Raw genomic sequence first — 27,599 nt, forward strand, 5'->3', positions numbered from 1 at the left:
CTCCTTGTGCCCTACGATCAGCTGGCCACCGATTCAGGGTGTCCCCCACCTTCTGCCTTGAGTCAGCTGGGATAGGCTCCAGCACCCCCCGCGACCCTAATGAGGATAAAGCGGTTGAGATGTCGAAATGGAATTGTCTTTCATGGGGACCCTGAAAAGTGAAAGAAAACATGAAGCAGGTTTTAAGAATGTCCAGAATTAAGGGTTTTTGTCGTTCCGTAGCTTGACGGTAGAAGCCACTTTAAAAAGGAGATATATGCCGCATGTGCGCCCGCGTAGTGCTGCAAAAACTGTAATCGTTTGTGGTCTGAAAGTTTTGCATATGTTAAAAAACTGTCAAAGGTAAAAATGCGACCTTGGGGTCGATTTTAATCGATTTTTTGAAGAACTAAAGGGGAAATTCAAAAATCGGGCCCTGTCATGACACAGTTTACTATTGAAGCTAACCAAAGTCAAAAACCGCATTGAAATCGGCCATAAAATGTGGAAATGGCGTCCAATCCGTATGAAATGGCTGTTTTGGCTCCATTTGACTCAGACCTTATGGACACGCATACACACGCGCACACACATTCTCAGTGTTGGTGAGCCTATCACTCAGAAATAGTAATATGTATATATAAATAAATAAATACATACATAAATGAATGAATGGATGAATGGATGAACGGATGAACGGATGAACGGATGAACGGATGAACGGATGAACGGATGAACGGATGAACGGATGAACGGATGAACGGATGAACGGATGAACGGATGAACGGATGAACGGATGAACGGATGAACGGATGAACGGATGAACGGATGAACGGATGAACGGATGAACGGATGAACGGATGAACGGATGAACGGATGAACGGATGAACGGATGAACGGATGAACGGATACGCGGATGCACGGATGCACGGACGGACGGACGGACGGATGGATGGATATAGTATATATACCAGTGTGGTCGAGAAGCCGACGGTCGCCCAGTTCAAGAGGGCTCTGGATGACGTTTTGGCCGTGAACCAGTGACAACACCGCGTTTTGTTTGCACATTTCTTGTATCTTTGTTACATGGCCCTTAGCCTTGTGCTTTTTCTTGCCAATAAATTGAATTGAATTGAATTGAATATATATACAGTTGTGGTCAAAAGTTTACATACACTTTTGAAGAACATAATGTTATGGCTCTCTTGAGGGTTGTGGACACTGACACCTGTGTTCCAGCAGCTTCTAATTCTTGGCAGATATGCTTGGTGATTCTCGATTGAATCTTCACCCTCCTGACCAATCTTTCTTCTTTCAATAATCACTCACAAGAAGTTAAGAGGCCATGCTATGAAGCTCATTTCACTGACACAACTTTCTAAGTCACCAAAATTGCAAATTCCTGTTGCTGTATGTATATTTTTGACCTAGCAGATTTGATCACTTTTTTTCTGTTCACCCATAATAAAGTCATAAAAGAACCAAACTTCATGAATGTTTTTTGTGACAAAGAAGTATCTGTTCTAATCACTCTATCAGAGAAAAATCAGAGTTGTAGAAATAACTGGAAACTCAAGAGAGCCATGACACCATGATCTTCATCTTGCGCCAACGCTTCTGGTGGCAATGACAATGAGGGAGGATTCGCACACATTTGTATCTGCCTACTACATCTGTGCCCGCAACAAGTCCTCCAACAAGCCAGCTTCTGATTTACTCCATACACTGCAGCCATCCCTGGTCCCACATTGCTGTCGACTTCGTCACATGTCTCCTTACATCCCAGGACAACACAGTCATTCTGGCTGCAGTCGACCAATTTTCCACACTTTGTCGCACTTCTCAAGCTGCCTTCAGCCTGTGAGACTGCAGATTTAGTTGTGTGGCCTGTGTTCCCTCTGCATGGAATACACACCTCTCATGTCTGGTCTGCTTTCTGCTCACTGCTGGACATCTCTGTGAGCCTCTCCTCTGGATATCACCCTCAAACAAATGGTCAGTGTGAGCGCACTTCGCTGCACCACCCAGGCCCACCCAGCCACCTAGAGCGCCCAGCTGCCTTGGATTGAATACGCCCCCAATTCACACCCTAATACCCCGTCCAATCTGTTCCCATTCGAATGTTCCCTTGGATATCAACCTACCTTTTTTCCGTCCCTGGAGGCAGAGATTGCCTTGCTGTTCGTCCCGGCACATCTTACCAAGTGCGGACGTGTCTGGGACCAAGCCCGTGCTGCGCTACAACGCTCCTCCATGTGCACTCAAAGACAGGCAAATCGCCACCACGACCCAGCACCGACCTAAGTTGTCGGCCAGAAGGTAAGGCTATCCTCCTGAGACCTCCCCCTTAGTACCGAGTCCTGGAAGCTGTTTCCCCAATTCAGCGGTCCCTACGAGATTGAACGTGTGGTAAACCCATGCGTTGTGCGCCTCAAGCTTCCAACAGCCCTCCGCAAACATCCCACCTTTGACGTTTCCCAGGTCAAGCAGGTTGAGACGAGCCCATTGAAACGCGAGCATGACCTCGTCACTGGATCGTTTTAATCAGTTCATTGTTAAGTACCTTCTCGCGTTACCTCCTTGCTTCATCTTGCCTGATCTACGACCTCGTGTTTTTGCCCTAGGACCATGACCACAATTACGACCACGGTCTCGACCACGCACCTTGTAACTTTGCTTTGGATCCCTCTACAGACCTCTCGGCTATCGACCTGCACGCTACGCAGGACGACTCCTCTCGCCATCTCCTGTACCTTTGCCTGGCCCTACACGACGGACACTCATAATAAACAGAAAGCTCCACGTCTGGCTGATGTGTTTCCCTGCTCCGGGACCTTCCACCCACGACCGTGACAGTAACCCTGGCACCCTGCCTACTGCAGTCGCCTGGTTGGCCTGACGAAAAAGCAGTGTCTGATGGGGATGATGGCACAGATTTTCAAGCTGCAGACTGTGTCAGTGTTAGGTTGAAAATACTCGTAAAGATTCCAGCAAACTAGAATGCACAGTCAGGCCTTGTTACTTTCCGTATGTTGATCCCCCCCCTTTAGGCCATTTATCTTGTTCAGGGTTCCGGCCCGCTTGAGCCTAAACTACTTAAACACTTTGGGAGTTTTTTGGAAGTGTTCTTCATACCTACAGTATGTGGTATGTGCTTGTTTTTTGATATCATTGCAGCGACAGGGTAATGGCAGTTTTCAAACCTTCTTCTGCTCTTCCCTGTCCAAGCTTTCCATCTGCATGTGATTTAGGCACACTGGGTCAGGCTGTGGGGGAGGGCAGTTTCAACATGTGACAAGAAATAGAGCTGGCAGTAGAGGAGAGAGTGGGAGGAAGTTCACACAACTTTGTTTATTGTACTCAGAATGGGCCAGTACTAAGCAGACTGACAAATAAAGACATTAGAGCAGTGAAGAGGGGAGTATCAAGAGCTACGCAGAGATTGTCTCGCCTTCTGGCTGTACTGACAGAGGCAGATAGGAAAGAGAACACAAAGCGAAGCCAGAATATGACGACTATGCGATACCTCTGCGTTTTTGGTATTCTCTCTGGGATTGCCTGTTTATCTTCTGCCATCAGAATTGGATCAGGACAACAGACATCATTGCAAGTAAGAAATCTTGTGTTACATGTTCTTCTATGTCCTTGCCTGGTTTGACTTTCTGACTTTTGAAACCGCTATTTGCCATTTGTCGGATGTACGTTGCCAAATTTATGAATGTGATGCTTTTTTAAAGGTTTATTGCTTTGTTTTCGAGATCTCCTCATTGTTCACCCTTGAAATCTATTATATATTAGCATTTCATTTGGGTAACTTTGATATTCTCTTGTTCCTCCCTCATCTATTTCATGATGCCTTTGCCCCACCCTGATTTAGGGAAAGCAAAATACAGTTTACTCTTTTTCCATTTTCATCATAAAATATTACTCAGTATCATATTCATGCCAATCCTGATATTATTTTGATATACGTTTTTCTGAAAGTTTTATTTGAATCTTAACCCCATGTTAGTCATGGTGAATGGATGGCCAAATACATTTTTGCACACAAATTCAAATTGTGCTTCCACTGACAGAATTATTTGGTCTATATAAGTATACATTTAATTACCATATTTTTTTGGATGATAAACAGCACTTAAATATTTATATTTTGTTCTATTGTATTGAAATTTGAGACTTCAAAAATAGTTTCTATTTTGTTGACTCATACAGTGTATATTCTGTACTAAGTGTTGACTTTTGTCTGGAATTATAAGTATTTTAACAGAGTATAATGTGTAAAAGATTTTACAAATCAACAAGTTTCAAAAGATAATGAAGAAGAAAAATTTCAATTTCCTCGCATTCCATATGTCTCATAGTCTTCTGAGTGAACAGTTCACTTCCATAGACATACCATGGGCAGTTAGTATGACTTTCTCATGACCCCACATTTTTTTTCCATTTTAAGGGCCTATCAGGGGAGTTACCATGACTAAATTAGATTTATGCCCTGCTGCAAATTTCACAGGATTCAACTCCATATGTTTATCAAGATTGTCATTCAAACATGATGATTTAAATATAAGACTTTATCTTGAAATATGTACATGTACATGTTAGATATACAGACATTATGAACATTCATGCAACTAAACAGAGATTACGTTATCTTTCCAAAACAAAGAGAAGGACTCAATTGTGGAAATAAAACATGTTTTTGTGTTTAATTCCATTTTGACTGTGGCTTGAGGAAATACCAAAGCCAAATTAAGGCAACACACAGGCTGTTTAGGAATTTGAACAATTGAAAGACTTATGACTTGCTGAATGTCATCTTTGTCTATAAAGAGAATAGTGGGAAGGACACTCAGATTTCAAATACTCTATACGTCGTTACTGACTCCACTCACAATGCCAAATCTTTTACAAAAACCCAAATGAAGCAAAATTTGAATGTTGTTAAAAATTGATAAAACAGAGTACAACAATTTGTTAGTTTTACAAACATTTATCAGTTGAAGACAAAATATTTATTTTTTTCACACTGAAAATGTTTTTTGTCCCTGTAAGAAAAAACTAAAATTTTGAATTTGATTCCTGTACCACATTCCAAAAAAGCTGGGACAGGGAGGTTAACTAATGGGTATTCATAGCGTGCATTAACCCCTAACTAACAGAGTACCAGGAGAAAACCCACGCAGAGAACATGCAAACTCCACACAGGTGGACCGACCTGGATATGAACCCAGGTCCCCCACTGTGAGGCTGACGGGCTAACCGCCGGGCCGCCCATATTTAGAATGTTTGTGAAATGATTACATTGTGATTGTGTATAAAAGGAGAATCTTTGAAAGGCTCAGCTGATCACATACAACGATTGAGCAACTCTCAGCACCATGAACAGAACAACAACAAAAAGGCAACAATTCAATAACCTTTTTTGTTAAGTAGAAATGTGTGCTGTGTTGTGATTAGTCATTATTTCAAATTAACTTTTGCAATACTGGCATGCGACCAGATGGTGTATTGATTCATTTGCCTAACTTTGGTGCTGGCAGTGTGGAATAAATTTCCAATAGTGAGTGCAGATGGTTGTTTAATCTACGTGTGCCCTATGACTGACTCGAGACCAGTCTCGGAGGGTGTAGTCTGCTTTTCGCCCGAAATCAGCTGGGATAGGCTGGGTCGCACCCCACGACCCAGATGTGGACAAGCAGTATTGAAAAAGATTGATGATTGAATGAAATGAAATAGCGCCATGAGCTCAAAGACGAAATGTACAATTCAGATAATTCTAAACTCACGTTTAGTACCATCTGTGATGGTATGCAGATTTGTTCGTGACTTTGACATTAATCCTGTGAAGGCATTGATAAAAATTTACTCCTGGTGTTGGAGTAACATTGCTGCCATTTTTTGCCGTGGCGTACCTGCTGATTTCAGCAAGACGATGTCAAGCTACATTCTGCATGTGTTACACTTGTGAGACTTTGTGGTAGATGTCTGTGGGCACAAGACTGGCCTGCTGTCACTCCAGACCAAGTGAAGTGACTTTTACAATGTATTTATATGTTTAGTTTTGTTTTCTATATGTATAAGACTATTTTCATACAACACAGTATTTCCAAATGAACCTTAATTTTAAATTTAATTGAATCCTGAATGAATTTACAATTTTTTGGGAAGTTCTGGTACGTTTCCAATGTAACTTAAATTCTAGTTTTGGCTCATGTTGGAGCATAGTTGAACATCTGCTGTATCGCTCATGAGCACTTAAACCCTCTTCCCATGCATTCTTTAAGATGTAAGCAATGCAGCTGTTTGACACGTCATACTGTGGTCAAAGAGCCAAAGTCTGAGCCAGATGGACTATAGAAATGCTAAACAAGAGATACTCTATTCCAAATATGACTCATGGTTAGTTTAGTTTTGGACAGTTTTTTGGAAAACAATTATATATTTGTTTAATGCTTGGATGTTCTCCCTGGGCCTGTGTGGGTTTTCTCCGGGTACTCCAGTTTCCTCACTCGTTCCAAAAATATGCATGGTAGGCTGATTGGACACTCTAAATGGTTGTCCCTACCCTCGTGCCCTGCGATCGCCTTGCCATCGATTCAGGGTGTCCCACGCCTCTGGCCCAAAGTCAGCTGGGATAGGCTCCAGCACCCCCCGCGACCTTAATGAGGATAAAGCAGTTCAGAAAATTGATTAATGAATGAATGCTTGGGTGGAAATGAGGCATTAGATATTTGCAGTTCACATTTAAACTTCCTCATACAAGAACGTTCTTGAAAATTGGTGAAACTGTATTTACAGCTCAAAATTTGTAGTAATGTAATTAATTTATAAATGTATTAACCTTCTTTAATAAACATAAAATCACAATTTTCACCTACATATTCATGGTTTTTATAGGGAGTACAAATGTGTTACTTTGAAGGGAAAATCTTAAGAAAAATCATCATACATGGTATTTCTGAGATACTGTATCAATCGAAAGGATCGTCTGTTGGATTGCACATTTCGAAAGGGTGTTGCCTGCACGTGGACGAATTCAAAAAGTCTTGTAAGCAGTACAACAAGGTGGTGTGTCTGAATCTTTGGATGAATTAATAGCATGAGATACACATTACGCTGGTATCAAAGCTGATATTTTAATGATCAACCGCAAGATCTTGGATCAGCCTTAAGAACTATTGGGATGTGTTGACGTGGTACACACTACGTACACATGTATCAAGGCTACTCGCATCTGACCAGTCTAAGCACATTTAACTACTGGTAAAAGGTAAGATGGCGGCGCCCTGAGCGAGCAATGCCAGGCACAAGTAAGTGAGTTTATTCCGGTTTTATGCAAGATACGTTTTTCTTCTTCTTGAATTTCATTCATAGACGTCCACATTTTTTGGGGGCGTTTTATTTGTTTATCTTTTCTCTATTTTGAAATAAATGACCGTATCGGCCCCATTGTCTTGCATTATGGCATTTCGTCTTTGTCACCTTGGAGTTTTGTGCATGTCAAGTCTAATTTGTACACATATAAGCTGTACCCTTGATTCAGTCATCATTTTTTTTAGTTACAAATACGGCTTATATGCGAGAAAATAAGGTAAGTCACTTGAATGCGAAGAGGAGGAAATATGACAAAGCGTATGTACCACTTGGCTTTACTGTTATTTCGGTGAGAGACTGGGCAGACTTGTGTGTTTGCTATGCCAAAAAGGGCTGCCAGCGGATAGTAGAAATCCAAATAAATTTGGACATCATTTAAAGACATTTCAACCCAATCACACAAATATAAGTCTAGAGCAATGGTTTTTAACCTTGTTGGATCTACCAAACCACACCAGTTTCATTTGCGTATTCACCGAACCCTGCTTTAGTGTAAATAAAACATTTTTTTTCAAATTCGAGATATATATGTAAATTCCGCACAGCACTGATTGGTCAAGCAATGTCAAGTGATCATATGCAGACAGTGATGGCCAAGTGGGGCATGTTATCGTGTATAGACATGATGAGTCGATGTGTCTTGACCTCCCCGGAAGAGGCTCCACCGAACCCCTGAGACCGACTCACCGATCCTCTAGGGGGGTTCGATCGAACCCAGGTTAAAAACCACTGGTCTAGTGTCGAAAATCTTGTTGAAACTTGCAAGAACCCTATAAATGTACTTTCATCAAGGCAGTGTATTTGTTGTAGTACTCCAGATACCATAGACACATTGTAAGTTTGTTTCTAAACTACATGGTGAAAAATATTATTCTAATTGTCTTGTATACTATACAGGTTTGTTCTAAGGGATTTTTCCTAAGTGAGCAAAATAAATGCCTGCCCTGTAACTGCAAAGGCCATGCAGATCACTGTGAGGACATCACTGGCATTTGCTTTGTAAGTTATTTTGATATATTTTTGAAAAATGGTATTTTAACGGAATGCTTTAAACGAGACATTTATTTTTAAGATTCTTTCTAATGATTAGGTCAAAAAATATAAAAACAACAAGAACAAAAAACCCTCACAGCTTCAAATTGGTGTCACACAAACTAAAGTAATCCTTCGCTGCTTTGTGTTTTGGGGTTTTACTTCATCGCAGTAGTAGTAGTTTTCTTAAAAGAAATATTCATTTTCTGTACCGCTTATCCTCACAAGGGTCGTGTGAGGGGAGGGGTGCTTTAGACAATCCCATCTGACTTCAGGCACTAGGGGGGAACACCCTGAATTGGTGGCCAGCCAATCGAAGGGCACAAACAGACGGACAACCATTCATGCTCACACTCATGCTTAAGGGGAATTTAGAGTGTTCAACCAGCCTACAATGCATGTTTTTGGCTTGGGGGAGGAAACCCAGACAATCCCGGGGAGAACTTCCAAAGTCCAGGTGGACTGACCTGGGATCGAACACCCAACATAAACCTTTACAAAGACTTATGCAATCTAACCTGGTTATAGTGATTTATTGTTGATAAATGTACATGCTAAAAACTCAGAACATGGGTGCTGTACCTCAACAATCCCATGAATCTTTTCCCCACTAAAATGAACGAAGACACGATACTGTGTGAAGTTTGCATGATCTCCCTGGTCTTCCATGGGTTTTCTCCACATATTCCGGCCAAAAACATGCATGACAGGCTGGTTAAATACTCTAAATTGCCCCTAGATATGAGTGTGAGCGAGAATGGTTGTCCTTCTTCTGCCCTGCGATTGGCTGGCCATCAATTCAGGGTGTCCCATACCTGGTGTCCATAGTCAGCTGGCATAGGCTCCAGCACCTCCCGTGACTATTGTGAGGATAAACAGTTTAGAAAATGAATGAGTGAGTAATTTGTACTTCAATAAATTATGTCATTACTAGAATGAAAAACAAATATTTTCACAGGTTTCAAACACATGTCTGCTTATTTTGCATCAATGCTTCCATGTGGCTAGTTCATATTGTTGAAATTTGGCACCAGATTAACTTCTGTGAGGCTACATGTTTAAAAATATTGTTGAATCGAAGCAATTCTGTCTGTGCCAGTGTCTTTGTCCACTGATGTCTCACCCCATCCTTGATCACAGCCACGGCCACAGATGATCCCGGTGAAAACTGGCAATCAAGCTAGGGTCCAAGATGAACCGGGATGGGAACCACTGTCTCTCCTTGGGACCGTAGCCCTCCCAGTCTGCCAGATACTGGAGACCCTGGCCTTTGGACATAGCCACCAGCATCCGCTTCATTTTGTAGGCAGGATGCCTGTCTATGGTCAGGGGAGGCGGAGGAGGAGGGAGAGATGGAACCAATGGACTCTCCACAACAGGTTTAACTTTGCTGACATGGAAGGTGGGATAAACTATCAGGGAGCGAGGCAGGTGGAGACGGACAGCTGCAGGGCAGACGAGCTTGGATATTGGGAAGGACCCCCCAAAAAACAAGGTGCCAGCTTCTTGGAGTGCAGCTCGAGGGGCAGTTCCCTTGCATCAGGTTAGACCCTCTGAACTGGATGGTATGGTGGGACTGGACGTCGCTTATGGTCTGCTGCTTTCTTGACCCTGTCACACTTCACAAAGCAGCACCTTTTGGGAAGCCGCCCAAGTACACCGACTATGGTGGCTCATGGCATGAGGAGAGGGTGGAGACATCTCAGATTCGTGGGCTACAAATACAGGGGAATCATAACCAGAAGCAAAAAAACAAAGTCTATGGATATTTTGACCCACAAATGGGCAGTGGTTGCAGGAGGCCCATTTGAGGCCTGGCTCAAGTGTTATTCCTGGCACAGACCAAACAAGCACCGACATATTCCCAACATATTCCTGAAGATGCATGAAGATGGGATGCATAGTTTGCCTAACTCCCGGGTGACAGGAGAGCAGCGAGGTTGGAATCACCTGACAAACAATCGATTCTTCAGACACAGATCAGGCGGCGCACCACAATCGCAACATTGGGTTGCGTAACCTGATTTTCTATCTGCCAAGTCACCGCTCCAACTACTCAGGTCAGTGGAAGGATAAGTTCTGGATCCATTGCAACAGGCAAAGAGTCAAAAAGCCGTGACACGACACTGGGCTTGGTGTTTCGGGACTCCAGCCTGTAAGAAAAGGAAAAGGACAATCGATTAAAAAACAGTGGCCACCTGCCGAGAGGTTTAGACGTTTTGCCATGCGAATGTATTCAAGGTTCCTATGATCTGTCCAGACGATGAATGAGTGTTCACCTCCTTCCAACCAGCGCCTCCACTCCTCCAGTGCCACGTTGACAGATAGTAGATCCCAATTGCTTACATAATAGTAATTCCACTCTGCCTTGGAAGCCACCATGATAGGAAGCTGCAGGGTTGCATCTTCCCATCTTGCGCCGACCATTGGGAGAGAACGGCTTCGACGCCCTTGTTGGAGGCGTCCACCTCTACCACAAACTGTCCCTTAGTGATTGGCATGGTCAGGATTGGCGTCGTCGTGAAGCGGGTGTTGAAGTCCTGGAAGGCTACCTCCTACTCTGATAAACCACATGTGGATGGCAAACCCAAGGAATTGCTGTGTGTTCTTGCTGAGTGCTGTCTGGACTGGGCATTTTAGCCACAGCACTAACTTAAGCCGGGTCCAACTGCACCTTTCCAGGGGCTACAATGAAGCCCAGGAATGAGATGGTCGTGGCATGAACCTTACTCTCTGCCTTGAAATAGAGGTTCTTTCACAGGAGTCGCTGGAGAACAGCTGCCACATGTGTCTTATGAGTATCCAGGTCATGTGAGTAAATGAGGATGTCGTCCAAATATACATAAATGAAATGATCAAGATAGTCTCTCAGCACATCATTTAGTAGCGTGAAAAACTGCTGGGGCGTTAGTGAGCCCAAATGGCATAACCAAATACTCATAAAGGCCATTGGCGGTATAAAAAACCCATCTTCCAAATTATCCTGCACTCTGACTTGAATAAGATGGTAGGCATTATGGTGCCCTAGTTTGGTGAAGACTTTGGCTGATCAAATAGGATCGGCATGAGAGGCAATGGGTTCTGATTCTTTCTAGCGATGGCATGGCCACAAAAAAGAACCTGGTTCCGGCTTCTGATGAAGAAGGCTGAATAAGCCCGGCCTTGAATGAGGTTTCTATGTATTCTGTCATGGCCGCCTAATTGCCAGTCCTAGGGGGTGATTCAGTCACACCATTGTGAGGTTGTTGGCTTTAGTTCCTGTTTCATTTTAAAATCATGAATTTCCTGATTACCTATTGTTTTCACCTGTGTTGCTCATTACCTTTTGTGTAAATATCGTCTGTGTTCCTTTTGTCTTGTGCTAGAGTATCTTCGTTCGATGACGCGTCATCACAGGCAATGCCTTTGTAAGAAACCTAAGTTTGTTTGCTACTTTGTTTTGTGATATACTTTTCGTCCTTACCGTTTCTAGTGAATTTTTGTTTGTGACTTTTTCCTCCTTGGAGTGAGCCTTTTGGTAGTGACTTTATATTCCTTGGAGTGAGCCTTTTGTTGGTTACATCTCCTTGGAGAGATTTTTATTTTATTTTTTTGTCATTCCTGTTTCTCCCCTCTGAATGAAGGCTTGTAAATAATGACATTTTTATTTGGATAGAATATATTCTGCATCTGAGTCCTGCCTCGAGTCAAGTCCTGGCAGGATCAATTGTTAGACTGCCCCCCTCCTTCCCATTTGTTTTCATCAGAACACAAATATCTCACCCCATCTTCAGAGGAAAAAAATGACTTATTAAAGGTCTTGTCCATGACATTAAAATTGGTCCAGAAAAGTCCTCAAATGCTGTTTTTGAGACGTAACGAGTTCATAGATGTTAATTGTATATCTGAAATAAGCTATTATATTGCGCTTGGCCTCTTTCAGAATTGCACGGATCATAGTTTGGGTAATTTCTGTGAAATGTGTGAAGATGGCTACTTGCCAACACTTAACCTGGTTGGAACCCACAGCTGCCAACCCTGTGCCTGTCCTCTCTCTGTCCCATCAAACAAGTATGCCTGGTCTCTTTCTTAAAACTGAATGTTCTCTATTGTTCAGAAGAGTTTAACATTTACAATAATGTTGCTTTTGTTTCTCTGGACAGTTTTGCACTCTATTGCGACAGGCAAGGTGACACTCAATGGTGCAAGTGCAAAGAAGGTTATGCTGGACATACCTGTGAGAGGTGAGTCCTGGATCAAAAAGAAGTTTCACGATAGTAATGCACACCCCTCTTACTCCCTGTTATGAAATAGCGGACTGTTGAAAGTGGATCCCAACGCAGATTCAAAAGCAGGAAATCTTATGCATAGTAATATTTATTAAATATGGGGACCACACCAGAAAACATGAGTTTAACAAAGTACAACAAAAATAGCACAAACCCAGTTGGCAAGAAAACCAAGGAGAAGGGGAAATGACCTGAAAAAGACAAAAGTAAGGAGACGCAAAATCTATAAAAAATTAGGACACAAAGTGCAACATTTTACAAGAAATACAGTCGTACCTCTACTTACAAAATTAATTGGTTCCAGAACTTTTTTCATAAGTAGAGCAGTACTTTATATGTGAATTCTGTAATTCGTCCCACGGTCCTCCAAAAAAATAAAATAAAATACCAACTAAACCTTTGAAAATGATGAGTGTCTCGCTTTTTTGTGAAAGATTTGAGAAACAGACAAAAATGAAAGAAAATTATTTATTAGTGTAATTAAATGAATAACAACCATGCAAAACATGTTCTATTCTTGCAGTAGCACAATACAGTAAGGAAAAAAATAATATTAGCATACGAACACTCACACCTAAACTAGTACTTCAAATTATGAAGTCAAAACAACTTAGTAGCATTAAATAAAACACCAAAGCACCAACAATCTCTCTATTTTGTCGTTCAGTACAGAAAGAGCATGCCAAGTGCTTGTCATTTTAATACCGCCTTCTGCTTCAATAGCGTAGCAATGCTAGTAGCTGTGTTACAGCGGTACTCGGACGATTTGCCAACGAACGTCTGGCCGACGGACAGTTCGCCGAACGGACGTTTCGCCGAAACGGGATTCGCGCGCTCGCCCCGCCCCCGGATCGTGTGTGTACATGTTTTTCAACCTCAGCCCGCGGGCCATATACGGCCCATTACAGATAACATTCATTTAGGAATAACAAGGGCATGTAGTGCCCCCCGCTGGACATATTTCTAAATACAAGTACGTACTACAATGTGCTGCCAATTTTTTATATTTTTTTATTTTATCCTTGCGTTTAAAGTAGTAGCCATTTGGAGATCACGCAGAACAGTACGTGACAGAAGAAATAGAGAAAATAAAGTACTGTATTTTCTCGATTATAACACGCAGATTTTTGTTATATAATTAATTCCAATAGATGGGGTGCGTGTTATAATCAATAACTAAAATAAATTACAAATTTTCGATCGAAAAAAGCATTGTCAAACTCACTTTGACGCACGGACATTGTGCAATTTCCAACTTTGAATTCAAAATACACGCATATTAAAGATCGTCAAGCCTCACAAACATCACAATCCTGCATTAATAAGCTGGAAAGTAGAATGGCGATAGAGACAAATGGTCAACGCCAATATTTTTCCTGTAACAGCATAAAAACACCATGAACTTACCGTCAGTAGCGCAAAATGGAAGCGTCCATTTTGTATTGCATTCCAGCTACATGATATGTTTGTCCACTCTGTGTATCCCTTTTCACATAATAATCAACTAAAACTTTCACAGTATTGTCCTAAAAACCAATACCCCTCACCCAACCCCCTTCATATAACCCTTCATCTATTGTCCTAAAAATCAATACCCCTCACCAAACCCCCTCCATATAACCTTTCATCTATTGTCCTAAAATTCAAACGCATAACTCCACCCTTCATCAGTATTGTCCTTTAATACCATACCCATCACCCAATTCCTATCAATCAGTATATTTAGCACCCGACTTACTTTCTACCCCCTACTACCTTTGATCCTTTACGCAAGTTCAACGCACATAATTGATTGTCCCTTTGAAGTCTTTTAAGTCCCCATACCCTCGTTAAGAGAAAGTAATGCACGACACTCGACACGCTCGTACCTGAAGATTTCTCTATCCGGTTTTGAACAAAACAATCGTGAAACGAAGAAAAAAAGGTAAGATTTCTGGTTTAGGTGCGCACTATATTCGATTACTGCGTTTTTCCAGATGTTTTTGGCCCAAAATTACCTGCGTGTTATTTTCGAGTGCGCGTTAAAATCGAGAAAATACGGTAGTAGTAACAGTAAGTAGTACTGTAATGAAATTGTAAATCCAGAAATCCTACTCCAGAAAATTTACACCAGCATAGAAAACGTTGAGATTAATCTTTGAATTAAGGCTCTCAGCAAATCATTTTGAATATATATTTCCTAATGGGAAATTATTTAAAATTAAACTAGAAGTGTGTTCCATGGCATTTTCAGGTATTGTTCTCTAAGCCCTCTAGTCTGTCCAAGGCACTTAGAATTTCACATAAGTCTTCTAGTGTTGTTTTTTCTCAGTGTCAGACATCAATCCCCAGCTTTGATAAATTACATTGCGTGTCCAAATGGCTACTATTTTAAACGCAAGGATAAAATAAAAAATATAAAAAATTGGCAGCACATTGTAGCACGTACTTGTATTTAGAAATATGTCCAGCGGGGGGCTGTACATGTCCTTGTTATTCCTAAATGAATGTTATCTGTAACGGGCCGTATATGGCCCGCGGGCCGAGGTTGAAAAACATTTACTCACACGATCCGGGGGCGGGGCGAGCGCGCGAATCCCATTTTGGCGAAACGTCCATTCGGCGAACTGTCCGTCGACCAAACGTCCGTCAGCGAAACGTCTTTCGGCAAATCGTCCGGTCACAGTGGTACAGCTGGCATGTATTGGCTTGCAATATCAGTCAACTGCACAACACTTTCTCATCTATGTCTGATGAATAACAGGACCCGCTTATTCATTTCATCTGAACCAATAATTTTAAATAAAGTACTCTGTGACAACAAATGGCAGTCAAAATCTCATCTCATCTTCTTCCACTTATCTGAAGTCAGGTTGCGGGGGCAGCAGCTTCAGCAGGGAAGCCCAGACCTCTCTCTCCCCAGCCACTTCATCCAGCTCTTCCGGGAGTATCCCAAGGCATTCTCAGGCCAGCCGGGAGACAGTCTGTTCAGTGTGTCCGAAGTCGGCCCTGTGGCCTCCTCCCGGTGGGACGTGCCAAGAACACCTCCCAAGGGAGGCGTCCGGGGGCATCCTGATCAGATGCCAGAGCCAACTCATCTGGCTCCTCTTGATCCGGAGGAGCAGCGGCTCTACTCCGAGACCTTCCCGGATGACCGAGCTTCTCACCTTATCTCTAAGGGAGAGTCCGGACATTCTGTGGAGGAAACTCATTTTCAGCTGCTTGATCTCGTTCTTTCGTTCATGACCTACAGCTCATGACCATAGATGAGGGTGGGAACGTAGATCGACTAGTAAATAGAGAGCCTCGCCTTTTGGCTCAGCTCCTTCTTCACTACGACAGATCGTTGCAGAGTCCGCATCACTGCAGATGCTGCCCCACTCCGCCTGTCGATCTCCCGCTACATTCTTCCCTCACTTGTGGACAAGACCCCCAAATACTTAAACTCCTCCACCTGGGTAAGGACCTGATCCCTAACCCAGAGAGTACATGCCACATTTTTCCGACTGAGGACCATGATCTCAGATTTGGAGGTGCTGATTCTCATCCCGAAAGCTTCACACTCAGTTGGAGGTCACGGCCTGATGAAGTCAACAGAACCACATCATCTGCAAAAAGCAGGGATGCAATACTGAGGCCACCAAACCTGACCCCCTCAACGCAACGGCTGCGCCTAGATATTCTGTCCATAAATGTGATGAACAGAATCGGTGACATAGGGCAGCCCTAGCGGAGTCCAACCCACACTGAAAATGGATCCGACTTACTGCCGGCTACGCGGACCAGATTCTGACACCACTCATAAAGGGACCAGACTGCGCGTAACAGGGGGAACCCCATACTCGCAGAGTAGCCCTCACAAGACTGCCTGGAGGACACCTTCTCCAATTCCACAAAGCACATCAAGACTGGTTGACAAACTCCCATTACTCCCCAAGGACCCTACTGAGGGTGTATATCTTATTCACTGTTTCCTGGCTAGGACGAAAACCACACTGCTCCTCCTGAATCTGAGATTCGACCTCCCGGTGGACACTCCTCTCCAGTACCCCAGAATAGACCTTCCCGGGGAGACTGAGGAGTGTGAATCCCTGGTAATATGAACACACCCTCCGGTCCCCCTTTTTTAAAAAGGGGAACCACCACCCCGGTCTGCCAATCCAGAGGCACTGTCCTCAATGTCCATGCGATGTTGCAGAGGCGTGTCAACCAAGACAGCCCCGCAACATCCAGAGCCTTTAGAAACTCCGGGTGGATCTCATCCACCCCCGGGGCCTTGCCACCAAGGAGCTTTTTAATCACCTCAGTGACTTCAACCCCAGTGTCAAGTCAACTTTGGAGAAGATATGTCTGCCCCTCCTCCGGGCCAACAGGGGGCAGAAAAGAAAACCCAAATCAAAGTCACCTCACCTCATTTCCTGCCTGAGGTCATAGGTCATGAACCAGGATATAAATTCAGTAGTCCAGCCTTGAAAGAAGACAGGCAAAAAAGGAACAAGAAATAACCCTTCAGACCCGATCACACGCAACTGGTGGGATCAAATATAAGTACCACTTAGATGCCAGCTGATTAATGCTTAGTTTGCTTTCTCACAACCATAAGTTGCATTCTTTGTACCTTCCTTTCGTTTGAAAAATGTCACATGCTTGCTTCCTTCTTTCCCTTTTTAAGGTTTTCAACCTAATCCTTGCAGCAAATGCTAACCCTTTCAACAACTTCTTTCCTCTCACTGGAAAACTTCAATAAAATTGTAAACTGGAAGGATTTGAGTTGTTCCTGCTGTGAAAAGATCGGGGCCCCTTTTCAAGTTTGGGGCAAAATTTGAAGAAAGTAGAGAGAACTTGACACCCAGAGATAAGAGAGTCCGCCCCAGAGTCCCCAGGCTCTGCTTGCTCATGGGTGGAATTGAGGAGGTCTTCATGTTATTTGGCCCACCAATTCACAACATCCCGAGTCGAGGTCAGCAGCTCCCCATCCCCACTATACACTGTGTTGACAGTGCACTGCTTCCCCCTTGGGAGACGTCGGATAGTGGACCAAAATTTCCTTGAAGCCTAACCGAAGTCATTCTCTGTGGCCTCACCGAACACCTGCCATGCCCGGGTTGTTCCCTCAGAGACGACCAGAGCCACGTGCCGCTTGGCCACCCGGTACCCGTCAGCTGCCTCCGGAGTCCCATGGGCCAACAGGGCCCAGTAGGACTCCCTTACCGCCGGTGTCCACCAGCAGGTTCTGGGGTTGCCGCCACGACAGGCACCGACCACCTTGCAGCCGCAGCTCCGGTCTGCCACTTCAGCAATAGAAGCGCAGAACATGGTCCACTCAGACTCAATGTCCCTCGCTTCTTCCCGGATATGAGAGAAGCTCTGTCGGAGGTGGGAATTCAAACTCTTTCTGACATGGGACCACCAAGGGTTCCCAGCAGACCCTCACGAAACATTTGGGTCTCCCAGGCTGCACTATATATGTATATATAAGCTATATGCGAGAAAATAGGGTGGGTCTGCCTGGCCGCACCGGTATCCTTCCCCACCATCGGAGCGAATTCACCACCAGGTGGTAATCAGTTGACAGCTCCGCCCCTCTCTTTACTTGAGTGTCAAAGACATGCGTTCGCAAGTCCAATGACACAACCACAAAGTCCATCATTGAATATGGACACCCTTATGCTTGAACAGGGTCTTCATTATTGTCAATCCACGATGAGCTCGGAAATCCAACAATAGAACACCACTCGGGTTTCGATCAGGGGGGCCGTTCTTCCCAATCACTCCCCTCCATGTCTCACTGTCATTGCCCGCGTGAGCATTGAAGTCCCCCAGCAGCGACCCGATCTTGAATCAGCAGAAGATGAGATGAGATTCTGCTCTCAGTGGTTATCCTATTTATTTTTGTTCCTTAATCAAGTTGTATGGACTTGACAGGAAACAAAATCCTGTATTTAAAACAGTTTGGGTAGCCACAGAAAAATAAACCAGAGAACTGTGTATTACCAAAACGTTCTATTTTGCTTTATTGATATAATTTGATTTTTCTCTATCCAGGTGTGCTCCTGGTTACTATGGCATGCCAATGACAATTGGTGGTTCCTGCAGGCAATGTGACTGTAATGGGAACTCTGATCCAAATTTAATCTTTAATTGGTGCCACAACGTCACAGGCCACTGCCAACATTGCTGGGACAATACTGCCGGGCCGAATTGTGAGAAGTGTGCACAGGGTTTCTATGGTGATGCAATTGGTGCGAAGAACTGCAGAGGTATGTGTGTGCGTGTATTTGTATGTGGCAATGGTGGGTTGGATTGGTTTGGGTCAATGCAATTATTACACAGTGATTAAGTATCTTGATGTCGCAAAAATAGAACTGAGAGAAATGTTTGAGAACTTTAAAAGATTGCCTCAGTTCATTCATTCATTTTCTGTACTGCTTATCCTTGCAAGGGTCATGGGGGGTGCCAACTGTGGGCACGACCCATTACTTATGGATATTTGTGAGTCTTGATCATTTATTTTTGAATACTCTATCATTAAATTGGGGTGTAAAAATCTGTGAGTTTGCCTTCTAGACATTCATTCATTTTCTGAACCACCTATCCTCACAAGGGTTATGGAGGGTGCTGGAGCCTATCCCAGCTGACTATGGGTACCAGACGGGGGACACCCTGAATTGGTGGCCAGCCAATCGCAGGGCACAACGAGACAACCTTTCACACTCACCCATACATATAGGCAATTCAGAGTGTTCAACCCCCCTACCCTTTATGTTTTTGGATGTGGGAGAAAATCAGAGTACCTGGAGAACACCCACGCAAGCGCGGGGAGAACATGCAAACTTTACACAGGATGATGAAATTTCAATCAGAAAAACTGTGAGGCCAATGAGCTAACCACTTGGTCACCGAGCCCCCCATTACTTCAGTTGTTTTTCTGAAAAACAGCATTAGCCTTTAGCAGAGGACGAATGGAGGTAGTGTGTTCTATTCCCGTTGATCATATACTAAGTAGACAATGGACTCTTAAGCAATATTGTCCTTTTTTCGTTCAATGGCCCAACTACCCCACAAACAAGATTTTTATCTAGAGGACATGTTCTTTGTACTTCACAATGCCTGTGACATCATTTGAACTCTGATACAATGTTATGTGTCGTTTACCTATCACAGAGTGTGAGTGCAATAAATGTGGCACATCCTCGTGTGATGACAGAACAGGAGTGTGCCACTGTAAACCTGGTGTCACCGGGCGACTGTGCGACCGCTGTGAGGTAAAACAAAGTTGGGAGACCTATTATATTGAAAAATAATCTTTACTCAATTATTACATTTCTTTTTTTTGAATTGATGGAGGGAAAAAGAAATGAAATAAATTAAATGACACACAGTCAGAGGTAGTTAAAGTTTTAGCTTAGGAACTAAAATAGACTACTGCAGAAATTGTATTGATTGACTGCATTGAGCAGTGGTGAATCTGAAAACAAGCACAACCTTACAGTGATTCACAATAATAGTATATATTAGGGCTGATCGATATGAGGAAAAACGGACATTTAAATTTTGTTTTTTTTTGCAAGATATTGCGATATTACAAATGTAAGATTTTCACCAGATAACTTTATTAGCTGTGTTTGTGAACATGTTGGTTGACTCACCCTGACCACACTTGTATTCACATAATACCATTTAATCCAGGCTAAAGGGTAGGAGTGCACAATATGGCAAAAATAATATATTCTGATTATTTTACAAATAAAATCACACTTGATTTCAATACAATTCTTTTGTTTCACAAGAAATCATATATTGGAATATTCAGGGAGAAAATTTGGACTGGTGATTGGAGGTAAGGAACTGGTGTTGGCGAGCGGATTCAGGAACTGGCGCTGGCAAGCAGGAGGCAGGAACTGGCGCTGGCGAGCTGGGGGCAGGAACTGGCGCTGGCGAGCTGGGAGCATGAACTGGCGAGGGAGAGGCAGGAAGCGGCGTTGGCAAATGCAGTGACTTGGGAGCTTGGGCGTCGATAATTGCCCCACTCCTCCTTCCTTGCCGTGGTGTTTTCTGCCACGTCCAGACGGACAGTGCAGCCTGATTGTCCTCCGGCCAACAAGTGGAGGTCCACTATAGATGGCCAAACGGTAACCTAAGTAGGGGTCAATGGAAAAAGTGCCCAGGCAAAACTCCCTGGTGGAGGGCGTCGCAAACAAAATGGGGCCAGGAAGTCACTATCCGAGTCCAGCAGGTTAAACAGCTCCTTACAATCTGAGAAGTCCAAAGCTGAGGGAAAAGCATGGATGGACGGAGGGCGACGGAGGTTAAACTTTTGGTGGAAAGTGAAAGGAGGATAGCATGAGCGGGCGAGGAAGAGAGCTGCCGGCAGGTGGGTGATAGGCTGTTATTAATGCTAATTAATTTACAGCATTATACATATTTAAAATGTCTGTAAAATCCTTGAAGAAAAAGGACATTTTAAGCCAAATAAACTATCCTAACTGGTTTATTGTAGTAGTGCAAATTTAATCAAAATGTGTGATGAAGATAAACATAAAATGAAATGAACTTTGATACTTCGGTAATGTAAAAACTAAACACCAAATATTTTATTTTAAAATGGTGCAATAAATATGTAAAATGGTTCACTTAAAAGTGCAACTATTTACACAAATTCTTAGCTACAAATTTTTGTCTCTTAAGGTGACACATGGAGAGAAGTGGGGAGAGACAGAGGCACTAGTATGGTGAGGTGTGGTGGGGGGGTTGGTGAGTTCGTCATCACTGAGGTGGGCAGCAGATCATTGTATCACTTAACATACAGCTGTCACCACTCGTTTTTGTCAGGCAAGTTGTTGTCGGAAATGTGCCGGAAAGTCAGCGAGATTTGTCTTGTCACAATTACTTCTAATAATAAATAAAAAAAAATTATATATATATATATATATATATATATATATATATATATATATATATATATATATATATATATATATATATATATATATATATATATATATATATATATATATCAGTGGCGGGCCGTCAGGGACTTCAAGGCCTTCTCTGCTGGCCTAAGAAATATCTGAATATTATATTTTGTCCATCAATACTTATTATTCGAAATGGTCTGTTAGCTTCCTTTCATTGCTTTTCCCCCTGGTTGCACTGCTTCCAGATGTGTGTTTTCATATTGAAGCATTTAACCAATCACATTTCAGCCATTATTTGTTGCCAGATGCGATCTGCCTCAAAGCCTTCACAATCAGTTCTTGCAGGCTCTGCTGCATTAAACTAGACTGTTGCTTTTAACCAATCAGATTTCGACTTGGCAACCCCACAATGATTTTTCATAGGCGTTAGCATTTTGCTGGCTGGGACATGTCATTGCTTTCACAAACTATGATTGGCTAGTAGGCGGGCCAAAGCAGCCAGAGATCGCAAACTCCACCCACATGGCCGACAGTGGCAAAAACAAATGGATTCTGTTGCAGATTTCTCTCACAAAGCTATTTTCCAGACAGACTTTTGCAGAAAAAAAATGGACATCATTAAGAAAGGGCGGTCAACTCCGAAGCTAGCAAGCCTGTTACAGCCGGGAAAATGGTGTGTGCGGCACTTTCAGTGTACTAACTCAGCTCCACAAGCAAATAGTATATTGTTGTTTTGATTTAAAGCCATTTTCAAAACGGACTATGCCAGAAATATGACAGGACAGGCTCGACTTTCATCATTAGCTTCGATGGCGATAGGAAAGAAGGAAGAAAGAAAGGAGGATGGATATTGTGTAAAAAGGATTTTTGGTGAGTAAAATATTATTCCTAAATAATATTTCAATTGTGGGCCAAGTTCTAATATCTGAAAAGCTCCAGTGTTTGTATTTAAGCTCCAGTGTTTGTATTTAATCACAAAATGCTGCTAGGAAGTGGATTTTACCCCAGTTTAATTTTTGGCGTTTCACCATTGACGTCCATCGCTGTCTTTTCCCGGGAAATATCACCCCCCTGGCCTGGTTGTAATGTCTCAAAAGCTCCAGTATTGAATAATACTTCACGATTGAATAAAGGGATGCTTACTGACCAACGCTCTCGACGGCTCGGAGGATTGCCAGATCAATTGTTTCAGGTCAGACGGCCCGATTCAGACTGGTTTGCAAATTCTCCAGCAAGCGCGAGCCAATGCCGGCGACGATGAACGTGAACTCACTCAGAAACTCGACGCTGATGCGGAAGGTGATGTGAATGATGAGGACAGCTAAAATAGCGGCGTGTCACTTGATTTTCACCAGTGAATTTGTAATTACTTACCAGTAATCGCCTTGTATTTTTGCCTTTTGTTAAATAAATATGCATATGTTACCTGGTTTCTCTTTTTACCCATAAAATGTACCGCATCCTTTCAAAATTCTGACCAGCTAATCGAAAAATAGAGCGGCACCCTCTAATTGAACGGCACCTCCAATTGAACGACACTACGGGGAAAGTTTGAAAAATAGAGCGGCATGCCGGTGAAATCAAGGTGTTACAGTGTGTGTGTGTCTATATATATACAGTTGTGGTCAAACGTTTATGTAATGACATTATGTTCTTCACAAGTGTATGTAAACTTTTGACCACAACTGTATATATATATATATAGAGAGAGATATATAGAGAGATAAATATATATATATATATATATATATATATATATATATATATATAAATATATATATATATATATACTATATATCTATATTAGATTCAGGGTGCCCCCCCCACCCTAATTATTTCTGCTAATCAAAGGAAGCAGAAGTAGTTTCATGATTAAATTAATATTTTTAACTATATTTCCTAGATTTTCGAAATTCAAAATGAACCAATTCGTCCAGTAACATTAGAGGACGGAACTGAAAGTGGGTTCAACAAAGTTACAGAATACTCATAAAATTAAAGTTTAATTTAGTGAACTAGTATTTGTCCTGGTATACCTAGGACAGCAAAACTTGTGGTTTGAGGTGAAAAAGGACCCCAGATGTAAAATCACGTTCTGTTTAGTTATTGGGCGCTAACACTTCATTGTATTTGTAATTTAGGAAAGTTACTCAGGTTTCTCCAGCTGCCAGGGTTGTCAGAGATGTGAATGCAGACCAGCTTCACTTCGTTCCACCTGCCATTCTCTTACTCACAGCTGTCTGTGCCGCCCGGGTGCTGGCGGTCGCTACTGTGAGAATTGTCTCCCAGGCTTTTGGGACTATAGCTCATCTGGCTGCAAAAGTAAGTTGTCTGTACACCCCCACAAATTGCATACTGTATACCTTAGCAAATATGTCTAGTTTTAGGAAATCATTTTAGTTTTAATTTACCCTTTTGCCATAGTCTTAACTTTTTTTCAGTATTACTTGAAACATTCGAAACCAAGCCCAAGTCTGTGCATTGGTTTTGACATAGTTCCATTGGGAATAGTGCCTACCCATGGTGTTTACACTGTCACGATGGGATGAAATTATTGGAGCCTCGCTTGAGAAAACTACACGAGTTTCCTAATGATACCTCAACTAAGAATGAGTTTGGTCAGAAGAAGCAAGATAAATAGAGTGGACCAGCATCGTCAAAAGTGCACCATTTAAAAAAATCCTGATTTCAATTTCAGATGATAAATTATTAGACTTTCAAACGCCAAGTATGTTTGTAGGGTCGAGGTTCGTGAATGTGCGATTACCTTTCAGTAGATCATATGTTAACAAAGCTCAATATGCATCTGTGCCAGGACTGCATCTCTGCATTTCTGAGTCATGGAGGCTGTGTTATGGTACTTCAGCCTTTGGTTTCACCATGTGGGTGTTATGGGTTTTAGGCGAAGGACCCAGAAGCAGGCATAAAGACAGCTTTACTGTTGATGATGTCTCTTTCTTGCAATTCGCTCTGACAGAGCGAAGGCACGAGGGAGTAGTCTAGGCAGGCCGAGGAGGCTGATGCGAGGGTCGAGAGCCGTGATGTCCGTGGGGAAGGTCCAAGGCTGTGGTACGGGATCCGTGAGGCCAGAAACGTGGTCGTGGTCGGGATCATACTTGTGGTCCTTGGGCAAAAACAAGAGGTCGAAGATCAGAGAAGGCAGAAACAAGGAGGCAACGCGAGAGGGTACTTTACAGTGAATTGATAAAGACGATCCAGCACTGTGGTCCAGCTCTGGGTGGTTTAAATAGCTCCGTCGCTGTGATGAGGCACACCTGCTGCTGCTTAGCCCATTAGGTGCTGGACCTGTAATTGGATGACAGGCGCAACCGCCCACTTGTCTGGCCCTGACAGTAGGGTACAATCTCATATTCTTCGGGACCTAATTTCCCACTTTTAATTTGGTATTCCATGATAAAACCTATAAGAACCCCTCTATATACTCTTTTACCATTTAGGCATAGGGCCAGTGCTGGGGCATCAAGCGGGGGGACACCCTACATCGGTGGCCACACAATCGCAGGACACAAAGAGACAGACAAGCATTCACGCTCACACTCATACCTAGGGGCCATTTAGAGTGTTCAATGCCGATGCGTTAACCACTCAGCCGCTAGGAAGCCCCTGCCTTCAAGACATGACAGCATAAATTAAATATTTTGTTAAATACAACATTTTTTTTTTTTTTAAATGATGTCTTGCTGATCTCAATGTAAAGTACATTGAAGTCACTTGCATTCAATTGTGCTATATAACCAAATTTCCTTAACCAGGGTTTACATTTTGTAGTGTGCGAGCAACTGTTACGTCAGGTCATGTATTTTTTTTCATTATCGGAGTAGTGTGTTTGTTCAGACATTTTGCCCATCTTCACACAAACAATTTTATTTCCAAAAAGATTGATTCTGATTGTGATGTCGATCATGATGGTCTAATGACATCCCAACATTTCCCGGAAGCCCTAATTGTTTGATGGACATATTTTCTATAATTGCCTTGTCCCCCTGTGATGTTCTAAAGCCATTACATGCAGCATGATGTACGGTATATCCTCATCTCACCTCATCTAATTTTCTGAACCGCTTCATCCTCATTAGGGTCATGGGGGTGCTGGAGCCAATCCCAGCTGTGTCCGGGCCAGAGGCGGGGGACACCCTGCCAATCGTAGGGCACATGCAGACTCACACCCATACCTAGGGGCAATTTAGAGTGTCCAATCACCCTAGCATGCATGTTTTTGGAATGTGGGAGGAAAGCGGAGTACCCGGAGGAAACCCACGCAGGCCCGGGGAGAACAACAGTTTTTTCCATTTTAATGACAAAAACTACAAAGCTACATAATAAGGAATTTGTGTTTTGTATTGTTTTACAGAGTGTAACTGTGAGAGCAGTCACTGTGACATACAAACAGGAGAATGCCTAGCAGCACCTGCAACAGTTAACCTTTGCAATATCAGTAAGTCTATTAATAAATAAATCAGATAAATCCATACAATTCACTCCAAATAAGTCTTATCCTAATCACGCATACTATCTAAATACTTTGCAGGTTGTGATGAATGCATCTGGCATGTTATTGGAGACCTACAGCTGTCTAATAAAACACTGGACCATCTGAGGGTTGTTGTGTTGAACATTTCTACTGGGGCTGCAGCAAATGACAGAGTCAAGTATTATAACTACACTGCTCATCTGTTGCGGGTACATACACTGATAAAATGTGATTGTAATAAAAAAATATATACTGGCAATTTTACTAAATTATATTCTGACATTTTGGAATGCAGACGATATAATGTTTTGCTTTCTGTCTTTCAGAATCAATTGAATTCCTGGAAAAACAAAGAGTTTGAACTAAATGGAGAAACTGAGAGTTTGGAAGACTCCACACAGGATTTGGTATCATATATCACAAAGCTCAGTGAATCGGTCAGAAAACTTATATATATATATATATATATATATATATATATTCATTCATACATATTCTGTACCGCTTATGCTCACAATTGTCGGGGGGGGGGGGTTCTGGAGTCCATCCCAGCTGACTTAGGTCACGAGGCGGGGACACCCTTAATTGGTGGGCAGCCAACCGCAGCGCACAAGGCGACAGTCAACCATTCCCACACAATTTAGAGTGTTCAACCAGCCTGCATGCATGTTTTTGGGAAGTGGTAGGAAACGGAGTACCTGGAGAAAACCCACACAAGCCCGAGAAAAACATACAAACTTCACACAGTGAACAATCTCAGCTTCTGGGCCTGCAAGTTTTATATATTCATTCATTCATTCATTTTCGGAACTGCTTTATCCTCACTAGGGTTGTGGGGGGTGCTGGAGCCTATCCCAGCTGACCTTGGGCCAGAGGCGGGGGACAGCCGATCGCAGGGTACAAGCAGACATACAACAATTTGCACTCACCCCCATACCAAGGGGCAATTTAGAGTGTCCAATCAGCCTACCGTGCATGTCTTTGCTTTGGAAAGTGGGAAGAAACCAGAGTACCCGGAGAAAAAACACGCAGGCCCACGGAGAACATGCAAACTCCACACAGGTGGACCGACCTGAATTTGAACCCAGGACCCCGGAGCTGTCAGGCCGACGTGCTAACCACTCAAGCTGCTGGGCCGATTTTTTAATATATATATTGTTAAAATTTAAGTCAATACTGTCCAGTGGTCATTTGAATTATTTACTTTTCAAGCTTTATTTATGTTTTGGAGGTTGCACAACTGCAAAACAAATAGATCTTGGACATAAACTTGACTCCACATTCATTATTTTCTTTTAACTGACAGGAAACTGTAGTGAACAGTCTACGCAACCAGCTTGATGAGGATACACAGCAAACATTAATTCTAGCTGAGCATTTCAGCAAAAACCTCACAGACCTCAACGTGTGCATTGAAGGTACCAACTCCCTCTGAGTGCAACAGATATATATGGAGACTATATGCAATTATTTTGCTTCAAGCTTCATGAAAGGAAAAACAAGTTTCTTTGCTTGACCATGCATATTGTACATACCCTTAAATAGTTACATAAT

The 27,599-nt window shown here is 42.8% G+C and overlaps 1 protein-coding gene across 1 annotated transcript in view; it reads left to right on the top strand.

Moving 5' to 3' along the window:
• Positions 1-3,354: 3,354 nt before the first annotated feature.
• The window catches only part of lama4 (laminin, alpha 4), a 73,516-nt gene continuing 49,271 nt past the window's right edge, over positions 3,355-27,599 (top strand). The window contains exons 1-11 of the mRNA XM_077586855.1: positions 3,355-3,589; positions 8,254-8,355; positions 12,311-12,438; positions 12,531-12,611; positions 18,681-18,895; positions 19,800-19,900; positions 23,695-23,875; positions 25,926-26,009; positions 26,103-26,254; positions 26,372-26,482; positions 27,352-27,463. Of these exons, the coding sequence (XP_077442981.1) occupies positions 3,488-3,589; positions 8,254-8,355; positions 12,311-12,438; positions 12,531-12,611; positions 18,681-18,895; positions 19,800-19,900; positions 23,695-23,875; positions 25,926-26,009; positions 26,103-26,254; positions 26,372-26,482; positions 27,352-27,463 (1,369 nt within the window). The 5' untranslated portion in view covers positions 3,355-3,487. The remainder of the gene's footprint in view (positions 3,590-8,253; positions 8,356-12,310; positions 12,439-12,530; positions 12,612-18,680; positions 18,896-19,799; positions 19,901-23,694; positions 23,876-25,925; positions 26,010-26,102; positions 26,255-26,371; positions 26,483-27,351; positions 27,464-27,599) is intronic.

This window comes from Stigmatopora argus, chromosome 19 (assembly GCF_051989625.1).
Source record: "Stigmatopora argus isolate UIUO_Sarg chromosome 19, RoL_Sarg_1.0, whole genome shotgun sequence".
NCBI lineage: Eukaryota > Metazoa > Chordata > Actinopteri > Syngnathiformes > Syngnathidae > Stigmatopora > Stigmatopora argus.